This window comes from Cheilinus undulatus, linkage group 2 (assembly GCF_018320785.1).
Source record: "Cheilinus undulatus linkage group 2, ASM1832078v1, whole genome shotgun sequence".
In the NCBI taxonomy this organism is placed as follows: Eukaryota; Metazoa; Chordata; class Actinopteri; order Labriformes; family Labridae; genus Cheilinus; species Cheilinus undulatus.
Window position 1 is genome coordinate 88,475 of NC_054866.1, and position 15,176 is coordinate 103,650.

The window sequence follows — 15,176 nt, forward strand, 5'->3', positions numbered from 1 at the left end:
AAGCAGATGGATTCACCTGTTTCTGTGTTTCTCACTGGTGAATCCATCTTGCAAAGCTCCTGTCTGAACCGTTTGGGACGGTTAGAAAGTGACAGGAGTCAGCATCAAGGGGCAGTACTCTCAGGCGTGGCGGAGTCGTGATGTATGCAAACTACGAGAAGAGGCCGGTGCAACTATGGCAGGAGAGATTAGCATGGAGGCTGCTAAAGCGCCAGTTTTATCAGAACTTGATGACATTTCTTCGTTAAAAGAAGAACAAAGAACACTGGGAAAGGTGAGCTTTTCAAAATAAAAGGCTCCATGTCAAACAAGAGCCATCCATTGTGTTTAACAGTATTTTATTAGTATTATCTATCCATCTATCTATCTATCTATCCATCTATCCATCTATCCATCTATCTATCTATCTATCTATCTGTCCGTCCGTCCGTTCGTCCGTCCGTCCGTCTGTCTATCTTATCTCTTTCTTGAATTGCCATTACATTTATAATTTACATTATTAATCATACATTGTAAATAGAGCATTTATGCCTATTAAAAAACGGTAAAACACAATCGACGGCTCTTGTTTTGACATGAAGGCTTTTATTTTGAAAAGCTCACCTTTCCCAGAGGTCACATGAGTTCCTTTCCCTAAAGTACTTCATTAAATGAAGAAAACAAAATAATGGAATTGGCAAAAAAAAAAAAAAAAAAAAAATTGGACCCATTTCTTAAAAATTATTTGTTTCTCCGTTTTTGCAAACAAAATGAAAAAACAGAAAAACAACTTGTCACAACTCTGCATCAGTTTGTGTCCTTGCAGTTGAGCCTTAAGTGCGATGCATGTGACTTGGAACGCTGATGTTGCATGGAAAATTGGGCTCCTCTGAAAGCCCCTGTATAACTCAAACACTGGAATCAATCTTTTAATATAATACCATTGTCATTTTGTGCAAGTTTTGCTGAAATGAAAATGATCTAAAAAAAATGAGTTTGCACATGCAGGAATGATGAAGGGTCTGCTGTTAAAAGATGAAGAACTCACCATATAATGGTATGGTCTTAAGGCTGTTGTGTGTTTGGAAAGGCCTGTTAGTGCATCTGCACAGCTGTGCAACATTACATGCTTGAAACACCTCCATGGATAATTGGGGTCTCTGTTATTTGGAGGGTCATGAGCTGAAAAGTTTATTTGCAGAGGTCAGAAAAAGAAGAGGAATAAAGAAACGGTTACATAAGGAGGGAGAAGTGAGAAAAAGTTGGATACGAGTGGAATACAAAGCTGTGTCTATTAAAGATGATGCACGGTAATTAATTCTGGTTTGGCAGGTAAAGTAATGTGAAGAGGGGAGAGGTGAGAGCCGCTTCAGGCAGATGATGACAGGACAGAAAGAGGGCTGAGACGAGGGCAATCAAGCCGTTTTTCAAAGAGTGACTGTTTGGCTTTCAGTGATTTGTTATTCACAGTGAGTCTGCTCGGATACAGAAAGGTCAGACGCTCTCATGGAGGGTTTCCTGTGACATTCACAAGGTCACAGTGTTTGTTTGGATGGTGGAGCATCGCTGCATACACAGATAGCTGACTAATACTGAATTCTAGTCACTCTAACTAAACAAAGCAACGCTAGACTTCCAATAGTGCTCTAATTTTGGTAGGCAGAGCACAACCAGAACACACAAACATGCACCACCAGAAAACAGCTGAGTCATTGTAAAGCTGCAGGAACACAGGGGTGGCAAAGCCTGTGGCAGCTTCCTCCTAAGGCCCAAAAGGTGTAGGAGAACTGAGTTTTCCATACATAGAACAGACCTAATGATAGAGAATAGTCTCTCAACCCCAGAATCAAGGCCGCAGTTGCCTCCTACACGCTACCCACACAGACCTGAGACTATTTTATGGCTGCCTCTGCCCCGCCACACTGCCTGCATCAAAGTAAACACAACAAGAGAATCAGTCTTCAAATTCACTTTATGATTTATGGGTCACTTTTGGCCTTTTTCAGTGAGTAAGCAATATTAGCTCACATCCCACCATCACTTTGGAGAGCTTTTTGTCTGGGAATGTATTTCTGTCCAGACGAGACAGCTGCAGGGAAGAAACCAGCAAACTTTAACTTTATAAGAGTCTTATTTTATCATTAATGGTTTATTGGCCAACACAGATGGCCAGAGCTGAGCTAACATCTGTTAATCCTTATCTTCAGAGTAAGCTTTTATTCATTTTTGACTTAGACCATGTCAATTTCTTCATCTTTTGATCAAGAAATGTAGCTAAATTCTGATTAAACTGATGCTCTATAGTACCTATCAAAGGTTTTCAGCCTCTTGGATGTTTTATCCCTTAATTGATTTCATAAATCAATAATTATCAATACAATTCACTTTTTATTTCAAAAAATCTCTGCTGTCAAAGTAAAATGTGTCTCAAGTGATTGTAGTAGAAAGACACCTGCGTCTGGAAGGTCCAGTCACTGGTTAATCTGTATTCCTGGCTACCATTGCACCACAGAGACAAAAGAACACTCCAAGCAGCTCAGGGAAAAGGTTTTTGAAAAGTATACGTCAGGGGATGGAGACAAAAACATTTCCAAGTCCCTGAACATCCCCCAGAGTTCAGTTAAATCCATCATGAAGAAATGAATGACTATGTCACATGTGTAAATCTGCCTAGATCAGACCGTCCTCACAAACTGAGTGGGCGTGCAAGAAGGAGACTAGTGAGAGAGGACACCAAGACACCTATGACTACTCTGAAGGAGTTCCAAGTTTCAGCAGCTGAGATGGGAGAGACTCTGCAGACAACAACTGTTGGCCGGGTTCTTCACCAGTCAGAGCTTTATGGGAGAGTGGCAAAGAGAAAGACACTGTTGAAGAAAACCCAGATTCAGTCTGGACTAGAGCTCACCAGAAGGACTGTGGGAGACTCTAAAGATCCTGGTCTGATGAGACCAAAATGGAGAGGTTTGGTCATCAGACAAGGAGCCAAACACTGACATCACCACAAACACTCCATCCCCACTGTGGAGCACAGTGGTGGCAGCATCATGCTGCGGGGATGCTTCTCAGTAGCCACCATTTTTGGCTGGACTTTAAGGCCCTTTCACTCTGAGACAAATTCAGGAGTATATGCAAAAGTTTTTTGTCGTATCAGCGTTTCATCCACATGGAAATGGCGAAAACCTGTCCCAGTGTGCACAAACGACAAGCGTTTCCTCTCCGTGTGGACGGCCAACTGCATCTTTCTTGAAACGATTACATCACACATGGTGTAGCTCTCTTAAGACGCCTGCACGGGTCCGACCAAAACAACAATGGTGGATACAGGGTTGTGTTCTTTAACCACCACCGCCAAACACATACACCAGGATGTCCTTAAATCCACCGCAGAGAAACCAGAAGGACAACTAGAAGAACGTTTGTGTCAGTTTTCTTCTTCTTCTCTTTTTGGTGCATTTCTTTGGCATCAATGCAGCGCCACATACAGGCTTGGCATATGCACTACAGCGTTTTCAGTCGTTTTCAGTGGATATTTCCTGAAACAACTCGGTCTTTACGGAAAACTTTTTCAAAACGAAACGGCAACATATCGTTTTGGTCTCTGTGTGGACGGGGCCTAAGAGGACTGTTCACACCTGATCCCTGTGCAACCTGACAGAGTTTGAGCAGTTTAGCAAAGAAGAATGGAGTTAAATTGCAGAGTCCAGATAGACTCAGAGCTGTGATTTCAGCCAAAGGAGACTCTACTAAATACTGACTTAGAGGGGTGAATATGTATGCAGTCGCTTATTTTACAAGTTATCTAATTGGCATTACTTTGTCAAAATCTGTTTTCACTTTGACATTAAAGGGTTTTTTAAGCTAATAATGCCAAATCATACTGACCAGGATTAATTTATAAAATCAATACAAGGGTAAAACATCCAAGGGTTAAATACTTGTCATAGTTACTGCAGCTGCATTAATGCTAATCTCCTCACCAGCCGCCATTGTTTACAGGCTTGCAGTCCCTGCAACTAAACCACATCTGTAGGTACCGCCTCTCTTTCTCCTAATGACTCTGGTTGGTCATTCTCTGGCAGAGAACAAGCATTTCAGCTTGAGGCTTTACAGGATGGATCCGCCTGGTAACCACTTAGGACTCTGGCCAGTGCATCTGCAGGAGAAATGTAAACAATTGGAACGCGATGTAATTTGACGTGATAACTCTGTTTGGTCTGAGGGTTTTTCCTGCATTCCTGTTAAAGACAGAGACGCTGAACTGTGCTGGGGTTGTGTGGTGGCTTTCATGGCAATGGCACTGAACATGGAGCCTCCAGGACAGCAGAGGATTTTAACTCAGGGTTGCATGTGTACTGAAGCTGTCGTGGACTCACTAAAGTTTACACGTCAGCTGAGACCTTGTGTCTGCAGCGATGACTTCTTTTTTGATTTTAAATGGCAAAGATTCATATTTTTGCCTCTTCAAGGAGCTAAACATGATCTCAGACAAATGGCCAACCAGCATCTCTGTTGTGAATGTCAGCTGCCCATGCCAAAGCCTGTTAGGCTGAATTAGACCAGTGGCTTTGACCTGTCAACTTTGGGCCTAATGTAGAGAAAAGGGGCAGCTAAGCTCGGAGCGTTCCATGTGAGCTGATGGTTCTACGCCTCACAGTTAGAAAAATAATGCTCTTATATAAGCTTCCTCAGTGTCCCCTGGGGTGAGCTCTGTTCTCTTCTCCTTAAGTGTCACTTTGATAGTGGACATATGTGATGACCAATGCCAGTGCCCAGCAGTAACGGCGCTCTTCACACTGGATGTAAAGGGGAGTAGAGCAGTCTGTAATTCCCTTAGTGTGGACCAGTTCAAGGTTCAGGTTATAGAAAATGTCACCAGACATTTAAAGCTGAGGTCAGACTAAACAATCCTTTTTCTGGATTAGGAGTTCACAGAGCCACGGATTCATGCTGTAACTTGATCGACAGACATAAACGACTACAGGAGGAACCCAACCAATCAGAACAAAGATGAGGGGAGGGGCTAGACGGCTCTGGAAAGAAGACTGTAAACAAACAAACTGAATTTACTGTTATTTGTCTAAAGCAGTGAGCCTCAACGTGTGGCTCTGGAGCCACATGTGGCTCTTTTTTATTATTTGTGGCTCTTTTATGTCTTCATTTTAAATATTATTCCCCCAGAAAACCTTACAAAGGGAAACTTTTTTGCCCTTTTTCACCAATTTTTGGGACTTTTCATCCATTAAAGCTACCTTTCGCTACTAAATACCACTTTTTTCCCACTTTTTGCCCGTTGTTGTCACTTTTTTCCAATTTTTGCCCCTTTGTCCCATTTTTGCCTGTTTAAGCTACGCTTTGCCATTAAATACCACTTTTTTGCCCATTTTTGACACTTTTCTTTGCAGCTTTTATGCCTTTTTTTGCCACTTTTATCCCATTTTTTCCATTTTCACCATATTTTTGCCACCTTTTGCCCGTTCAAAATACCTTTTGCCATTAAGTGCCCCTTGTTTCTCTTTCTTTGCTCATGTTTGCTACTTCTCTATGCCACTTTTATCCCATTTTGACCCTTTTTCATCACTTTTTACCCATTTAAGCTACCTTTTGCCAATAAATGCCCCTTGTTTTCTATTTGTTGCCAAATTTAGTCACTTTCCACTCATTTTATTGCCACTTTTGTCCCGTTTTTGCCTATTTAAGCTACCTTTTGCCATTAAATACTTTTCTTTGCAGCTTTTACCCCTTTTTTTTGCCACGTTTATCCCATATTTGCCCTTTTCCACTGTTTTTTCTCCCCATTTTCACCCATTTAAGATAATTTTTGTTATTAAATACTACTTTTTTTCCTAGTTTTTGCCCATTTTAGCCACTTCTTTTTGCTACTTTTATTCCATTTTTGCCATTTCACCATATTTTTGCAACTTTTTGCCCGTTTAAGATACCTTTTGCCACTTGTTTCTTTGCTCATGTTTGCTACTTGCCACTTTTATCCCATTTTTGCTCTTTTTCATCACTGTTTACCCATTTAAGCTACCTTTTGCCACTAAATACCTCTTGTTTCCTATTTTTTTATTTTTTTTTCCCATTTTGGTCACTTTTCACTCAGTTTTTTGACACTTTTGGACCATTTTTCCATGCTCTCCTCCCCATTTTCGCCCCTTTCACCCATTTTTATTGCTTTTTGACCATTTATGCCTCTCATAACATTGTTATTGCGACTTTAAGCTTTTTTTGTCACTTTTCACCACTTGTGGCTCTTGCAAAGGTATTTTTCAACAGTTTGGCTCTTTGGTTGAGAAGGTAGGACACTGGTCTAAAGGTTGTTTGCAGAGACGTGATAGCCATGACTCATGAGGACCAGATGGAGGACAGGAAGAGGAACAGTCATTAGGAATGAATGAAAACAGAGGAAAGCTCTAAATGGACCTGTACGCTGCAGTTATCATCAGAAAAATTCTCCATACATTGAGTGCGATCGCTGCACTTTCCAAAAAAGTTTTTTTTTTCTTTTTTGTTTTTTTTTGTTTTTTTTTTAACCCCAGAATTTAGAATCAGAATCATGTTTAAGTGCAAAGTAAATTTTGACATAAAGGAATTTGACATTGTGTTTGGAAGTTCTGCAAAAAAGATAACACAGAAGAGGAATAAAAATATTAAGAAGCTAGAAACTTTAGTAAAATGTGATTGCAAATAAAAATATTAGCTGAATAGAAATGTCACAAAGGTATGTACAAAAGAAAAGGAGGAACTGTACAGATGTGTAGGTTTGCTGCTGATTTGGTGATGCAATAATTCTAAACACACACACAGCTGTAAACAGTAGACAGTCAGGTGTGTGTTAATGTAACGCATAGAGTCTGTCTGAACATGAACTGTTTATCCTTCTGCGGGTTGAGTGAGAGTCTGAGGGGGGAGGGCCGGAGTACTGTTGATTTGACCAACAGCAGAGAAGAAGAAACCGTTCTTTTAATGGGAGGTTTTGGTCCTGATGGACCTCAGCCTGCTGCCAGAGGGGAAGGCTTTTAAAGAGCTCATGTGCAGGGATAGAGGGGTCAGCAGCAATTTTACCTGCACACCTCAGAGTCCTGGAAGTCATGGAGAGATTGCAGCAAATCTCCCTCTGCAGAGCGAATGATTCGCTGCAGCGTACCAGATGGTAATTGATAGTAACAGGAAGTGCATCCTCTGCTGGGCTTGTTTGCTGAAGTTCAGCTCCCGTTTGAGGTCCAGGGTGGTGAGGGTCCACAGGAAGTGGAAGGAGTCTGTAACCTGACACGCCAGATGTGGCGATGTGTGTGTGAAACACATCCATCTGGTAAACCTTCAATAGATGGTGTTTGGGAAAGGGCAGGACCTTTGAAAAAAATAAAACTTGGAGGATGATTGGATGAACTTTCTGTCTGTCAAATCTTTACGGCCAAACAAAACACATAACTGCTAGCAGCGTAAGCTCCACAGAGAACTGCATAAGGTGAACCATTGCCACGTCAGTGCACGACACTTATTTTAAAAGAAAACAACTCACTGCTGTTCTTCTTTTAACCAAGAAATGTCGTCAAGTTCAGATACAACTGGCGATTTAGCAGCATCCACGCTAATCTCTTCTGCCATAATGGCACCGGCCTCTTGTTGCTGCTTGCTTATGTCACGACTCTGCCCCCTGAAAGCACTGCCCCTCAACGCTGATTGGTCCTGTCACTTTCTAACTGGGCCCAAAAGGTTCAGACGGGAGCTTTGCAAGAGGGAAAAACGGGCGAATCCATATACTTTTTAAGGTTAATGAGTCTGTATTGGAGACTAGGGAGTCACACGGGAGCAGGGGTGTCCTTAACCAGTTTGCCTGGTGTCATCTATCCAGGTAAAGGGCAATGAGTCTGGGGTGGGGCAACTGTGGCTCAGTAGAGTCGGTTGTCTCGCAATCATGCACGATTGCAGGCATGACACTCAACCTCAGGTTTCTCCCACTGCTGCATCATTAGTGTGTAAATGTGTTTGGATACAACTGGGTGGGATTAGCTAACACTGGTGGCCAACCCTCCATAGCAATCCTCACCATCAGTGTGTGAATGTGGAGGAAATATGCAGGTATGACTGACCAGAGGTGTGAAAGCTAAGAGGCTAGGGCTGCACCCTTAACACTTCTGTCACCCTTGTTTTATCGTAAAGATTCTTTAAATGGAAATGCTGGGACACCATCAGCCAAACTTATAGTAATGATGCGCAGTTCACGAATGAGCCTGTTCTACTAAACAGCTCTTTAATGTGTAGTTTTCTTTCCCTGTTTTTTCATTATTAAATCCACATTTAAAAGACTTTAGGTGAATGCTTTTGAAACATGTCTGCAGCCATTTCTCTGTGACTTTTTAGACTTTTTTTTTTTGCCTGAATATGTAGCTACATCCTACGGACTAGACTTTCTGTCCAGAGGTCACGAGGCGTCCTAGATGATGGCTGGACTTTCGCTCACTCTGACACTTGACTGGGGATGAAATGACAGCTCTACAGCTGATGCACTGACCGGGCTGTAACAGCGGTGAAAATGTACAGCCTGACCTCCTCATAGGGCAGAATTAAATGCTAAAGTTAGCTGTGGGCAGAGTGAGCCTGAAGGAAACTTTGTCAGGCAGAAAACTGTCTGATCAAGGTCAACCGTGACACCACTCCAACAGAAACTGGATGTCCCACAGATGGTGTACACGCATCCCTCTATAGACCCGCTGCAGGACACAAAAATGCTGCTTTTCTAGTAATTTTATTTACAACCAGCATAAAATACCTAAAGGACCATGTGATGTCTACTACTTACTTGTGCACCCTGCGTTTTAAGTGTGCATGCTTTCTGACCTCAACTCACACTTTAAATTGAACTTAGCAGCACTTCATGGCATAAATAGAGGTGCTGAGAGGTTTCTGTAGAGCAGGGATGTCAGACTAAATCACAGAAGGGGCCGGATTCTGAATTAAGGTCTAACCCGAGGGCCTAACAGGGTCCACATTTAACCAAACTGTCAACCTCATTTTTGCCAGTTATAAATTATGGGGGAAAAAATTAGCCCTGATGATAAATGATTTTGAGATTTAAAAAGTCAGAATGATTAGTTTAAAGTCTTGAAATCTGAGATAAAAGTCAAATTTATTAGTTCAAAAGGTCAAAAACTGACCTTGTCAAAATAATGCTTTTGAAAGGCAAATGTATAAAATTTAAAAAAAGAAAGTCACAGTCATGATTTTAAGGTAAAAATATGACTGAGAATTTAAAATGGTGCAACTAAAAGGTCAAAATATGAGATAATGTTTGAAAATTAAATTGAAAAGGTCAAAATATGAGATGTTACGTCAAATCTATTAGTTATAAAGGTCAAAATATGAGACAAAAAGTCAAAATTAATCATAATCATAATCAGATCATCTTTGTGTAAGGGGGACATTATTGCAAATTTTATAAAAAGTCCCTTTATGCATTCTGGCAATATCACCTTCCCAACAACAGCCCAAACAACTGCACAGACAGAAGGACAGTATCAAAAGTCTTTGGCCTTGCTTAACTGCACAGAGGGGTTAGAGGGGCCCCGGCATGGTATGATTGCTCATGCACGTGCACTCATGTATAATCAGTTTTCACTTCATCGACTGAAACTATGACAGTAAAATGTTAGCACCTCAGGTCCATGAGAAAGACTCGACCAACAGATCTGACTAAAATGTAAGTGCTGGTCTGTTGGCCATTAAAAATCCATGATATTTCTGCACTGTGCATGTGAGGTGTGTACTGATGTGCATTAATGTGAGTGCTTAAATTAATTTTACAGTTTCCACCCATCCATCTTCCTCCATTTATCCAGGGCTGGGTCACGGTGGTAGCAGGCTACGCTAGTCAACCCTGACTTCCTTCTCCCCAGTGACACTTCCTGACTCCTTCTAAAGAGATCCGGAGGTTTTCCCATACCAGACAGGATATATTATCCCTCCAGCGCATCCGGGAGTCCCTAAGGTCTCCTCCCAGCCAGATGTGCCTGGAAGACCTGAGTGGGGAGGCGTCCAGGAAGCATCCTGATCAGATGCCACCTCAGCTGGCTCCTTTCGATGTGAAGGAGCAGGGCTTCTACTCTTATCTCTCTCTCGATGTCTGAACTCCTTACCCTGTAAGGCTGAGCCCAGCCACCCTCCAGAGAAAACTCATTTCAGCCGCTTGTATCCACAAGCCCATTCTTTCAGCCATTACCCAGAGTTCATAGGTGAAGGTTGGGAGGTAGATCGACCAGCTTTGCGGCTCAGCTCCCTCTTCACCACAACGGTCCAGCACAAAACCCCGAGATTCACTACCTTATAGTGGTGGGGGATTTCACAGCCCTGTGAACCTGGGAGCTGAGTTGTCAGAGGGATTAGCTCCTGGTAGGGTCTCCTAAGGCAAATAGGTCCTAGGGAAGGGCCCAGACAAGGAGCGATTCAAACACCCACCATGAACAGCATATGGTTTCTGAACATGCAAGCAGCTGGTGGCCAGGCTTCTCTCCATGGGACAACCCAAAAGAGATGCATGGAGCTTCACCCCTGTGGACTCACCACCTGCAGGGTTGCAGGGTACAGCAGCAGCCTTGGTGTGCTAACCCCCAGTGGTGCAAATTTTTACAATTTGGCTGATTAAATTATTAAAAAATGTCTCAAACAATAGTTAAGACCAAGAGTAAGGACTTTTTATTGACTTAAACTAGGCTAAGCTGTTTTTAAGTTTCATCCATTAAAACTTTAAAGGTTAAAAAAACACTTAAAGTAATAAAAGCTTAAAAACATCTTCATCTAAAGACTAAGACTAAACTTAAAAGAGCTGCCAAACTCAACATGGTATATAAGCATTTGATCATTACTCTCAATTCTCACTCTAAAGCAGGGTGTCAAACTCAATCACAGCAGGGGCCGAGATCTGGATTCAGGTCTAACCTGAGGGCCTAACAGGGTCAAGAGGTCATTTTCACACCTTCAGGGAACCTAAAGGGGTCTACCAGCTCTCTCCTCATGATTCTGGCCCAGAACATGACTCCGCCCCCTCCTTGCTGACGTCACAGCTTTATTAGGACATGGTGGCCATCCACTACTCCTCCATCTGGACCATCCAGGGTTGCACGGCACTCATCAGTCAACAAGACTGTTTGAAAATGAGTCTTCATGTATTTCTGGGCCCACTGCAACCGTTTCTGCTTGTGAGCATTGGTTAGGGGGGGCTGAATAGTAGGTTTATACACGACTGCAAGCCTCTGGAGGATCCTACACCTTGATGTCCAGAGGCACCAGCAGCTTCAAATACCTGTTTGCTGCTTTGTAATGGCATTTTAGCAGCTGCTCTCTTAATCTGATGAATTTGTCCGTCAGAAACCTTTCTCATTATGTCTTTATCTGCAGGAACCCGTCTGTGCTCTGAATCAGCCACAAATTTCTTCACAGTACGATGATCATGCTTAATTTTTCATGAAATATCTCATGTGACTTTTGAGGTTTTTTTGTTTTTTTAAATGGTTGTCATTATGAAGTTTGTTTAAAAACATTTGAATTATGCTCTAACAGCTGATGACTTGAAAAATATTCTGTCATTTGCATTAATATTTAGGAAAATAAGAGAAAAATGTCATTTGCTTAATAATGTGGAAAGTGGTGTATTTTTCATATTTTTATGACTTAACAAGGGTTTCTTTAAAATCTTCAAGGTTAAATTTACATTTATATACTGGAGGAAGTCTGCAGACCTCATTCAGGTGAGCCACTTCTGACTAAAACGTGAAATGATCTTGCGGGCCGGGTAAAACTGCACTGTGGGCTACATTTGGCCCCCGGGCCTTGAGTTTGACACCCGTGTTCTCAAGGATGGCAAACTGCATATCTGACAAAAAACAACTCAAATAAACCTAAAAGTGAATAAAGTTGCTGTGCAGTCCTTTAGCACTACATGGGTGCAGCAGTTATTACTCATTCAAAGTTGAAGCATGCCACAGACCTGTACGTCACACCAGGTGATTTTATGTCATTGTGCTTTTTTCTGTTCATACCCAATCTCATCTTTAACACATTTGTTTTGGAACAAAATCAAACCCTGTAAAAAGTACTTCATTCAGACTAACTGAGTGTGTAAGAAGACAGAAATGTCCCGTACCTCGTCTGTTATCTGTCCTCCAAATGTCACCCACGTACCTGAGGGAGAAAAGACAGGAACATGTCAGCATTAGAAAACATTTGTCAGAGTCTTTGCTCGTCTGTGTGACTGACATCCTAGAGTAAAGACCGAACCTCGGGCTGTGACACCACCAGGACGGGTGTGAAGACCCCAGGACAAGATCAGATCAGTTCAGAGCTCCATGTCAATACTAAAGATCTACTGTCTGCTCCGTCAGCCCCTTCAGTCTTCACTGATGACTGAGTTTGTTAGAGTCCTGCTGTATCCCCTCTCCTTATGCTTATAGTGTGTGTGTGTGTGTGTGTGCCCTGATTGCCCTGCAAACACTTCAGAGAAGGCAGACAAAAGGCCAAGAGAAGCCTCGCTGTCCTGGACATGTTCCCTCACTGAATCACGAATGTAGCTTTGTTGTGGCTGAAAACATTTCCCCATATAGATGATGTCAGAGCAGATTTAGCAGTCTAAAACCGTCCTGTCCTGCCAGACAGACAGAGAGAGAGAGAGGAGGGATACCTTTTATACCATAAAACGTCTGCTGAAAACCTTTAAAGACGTGAGTGCTTTATGTGTCTTCTGGGAGTTGCAGGAAAAACTGGGCTGCCTGGCGAGATTTGAGGCGGTCTGTGTTTTAGAGTGTTTGGAAACTGGCAGAGAGAACCAAGGACAAAGTCACTGAAATGTTTTTTCATCATTGACAGCAAACAGATTTACTTTAGAACGGATTTCAATAAAAAGAGACATCTATGAGTCGTTAATGTAGTGAATAAACAAGTTTAAGTTCATGGTATTTTAAAAGCAACAGACACAATGATGAGTGATAAACACTGCTGGAAGGTAGCAGGATTAACCCTTTAGTTGCTGTCTGATTGGCCCCCTGAGGATGCTTTGACACCTGAAACAAACACGAGTTCATGAGCTGAGTAAAGGCTGGAGAGAAAGCTCTGGTGCAGCCCAAACAACCAGAGGGGCTTAAAAAGCTGGTCCCAGTCCGCTTTCATTTAAACTCTGGTTAGTTTGTAGTGAGAACATGAACCAAGACTTGAAGGAGCTTCACACACACACATGTGGATGGGTCATCGCTTCTTCCTCTGCTGTCTGTAGGAGAAATACTACAAACCTGTTTCCCCCTCGCTGACTTTACCTGGGCATCACACAGGTAACGATCAAATTATTGGTTTATTTTAGAGAGATTGACGCTGGACTGCTTGTTTAACGTTGTACTCTGTTGTTTAGAAGGACAAGTGCAGATGGTCATAATCGTTGGAATTTGGCGACATTATCATGTTGTTTTTGATCGTTTTGACATGTGACTCAGTTAAAGTTTGCTTCTCAAAAAAGTGAAATCCAAACTTTGTGCTTTACGCACTAAATCTGTAGGAACAAGGTCTGTAAACATGAAAACACAGATCTATGTGTGACTGAATTTTTGGTTTAGACCAGTGATACTCAACGTGTGGCTCTTGAACCACGTGTGGCTCTTTTGTGGTGATTTGTGGCTTTTTTATGACTTTATTTGAAATAATTTTCCCCTGAAAACCTTGAAAAAAGGTCAACTTTAACCTCAGAAATTATCCATTAAACAATTTATTTCCCACTCTTGTACATAAGGCTTAAATTATCAACCTTTATTTATTTATTTATTTATTTTTATATTTCCATTGTCCTTATTTGCAATTTTTCCCCCTTTTATGGCATCTTTTATCTATTTTTACAGATTTTAAAGCCCAGGTTTGCCACTTCTTTTGCCCCTTTTCACCTGTTTATTTTCTTTTTTGTCCTGCTTTTTGCTATTTGCTATTTTTTTTACATCTGTTTTTCCATGTTTTGCCCCTTGTCACCCATTTAAGCTGCCTTTTCTCCATTGAGTGCCACTTTTTTCCCATGTATGCCTTGTTTTTGTCCATTTTAGTCTCTTTTCACTCATTTTTTGACCACTTTTGCCACCTGTGACTCATTTTTTGATCAATTTTGACATTTTTTCTCCCCAGTTTTTGACCATTTTGCCACTTTTGTCCATTTTAGTCTCTTTTCAGTCATCTTTTGACACATTTTTGCCCATTTTTGCCACCTCTAACTATTTTTTTGTTATCAATTTTTGTGTTTTTTCTTTTTACCAGTTTTTACCTCGTTTATCTTGCTTTTGGTATTTTTTAATTTTTTATTTTTTTCCTTTTTTGTCATTTTTTTGTCCCCTTCTTGCTCATTTAAGCTGCCTTTATCAATTGAATGCCACTTCTTTCCTATTTTTGCCATGTTTTTGGTCAATTTTAATCCCTTTTCATGCACTTTTTTGCCACATTTTTACAGTTTTTTAATCATTTTTTCCATCTGTAACTCATTTTTTAATCAATTTTGCCACTTTTTCTTCTCAGTTTTTGACCATTTTGTCACTTTCATCCATTTTTGTCCACTAATTTTTTTGCCACATTTTGACTATTTTTTGTTATCAACTTTTTGCCTTTTTTGCCCCTCCTTGCTTTAGGCTGCCTTTATGCCATGAAATGCCACTTTTCCCATTTTTGCCAACTTCTTTTTTTTTGCCACTTTTCTTTGCCGCTTTTTGACCATTTCACCACTTTAACTTGCTTTAACTGCCAAGCTAACCCCTTTTTTCCACTTTTCACCACTTAGATTGTGGCTCTTGCAAAGGTAATTTTTAACAGTTTAGCTCATTGGTTGATCCGGGTTGAGTAACACTGGTTTAGACTGTTAGAAAGCTGTTCACCTCTTCCCTGGTTTGGTTTTATTGAGGAGGGCAAAAATCTGAGCCCATGACGTCATCGGTGTTGATGGGGAACAACCCCGCCCACAAACACTACAATGATAAAAAGTCCCAGAGCAGTTCATCTCAGTACAATCTGTTGTTAGCTGATGTCACTGCCATCATTATTGGATTAATTTCACAAATCAGCCACAGTGGACTACAGGTCATTTAAACTACCATAACAGAGAAATTTGTGCCAGAAAACAGTAAATTTTATCCCTGACTTATGTGTCTTTCACTGGCACAGAGCTAGGCAGCTGAGATCTGATC

The 15,176-nt window shown here is 41.3% G+C and overlaps 1 protein-coding gene across 1 annotated transcript in view; it reads right to left on the reverse strand.

Moving 5' to 3' along the window:
- kcnab1a (potassium voltage-gated channel subfamily A regulatory beta subunit 1a) overlaps window positions 1–15,176 on the reverse strand; it is a 265,266-nt gene that overhangs the window by 47,215 nt on the left and 202,875 nt on the right. The window contains exon 3 of the mRNA XM_041809998.1: window positions 12,122–12,159. Within this exon, the coding sequence (XP_041665932.1) occupies window positions 12,122–12,159 (38 nt within the window). The remainder of the gene's footprint in view (window positions 1–12,121; window positions 12,160–15,176) is intronic.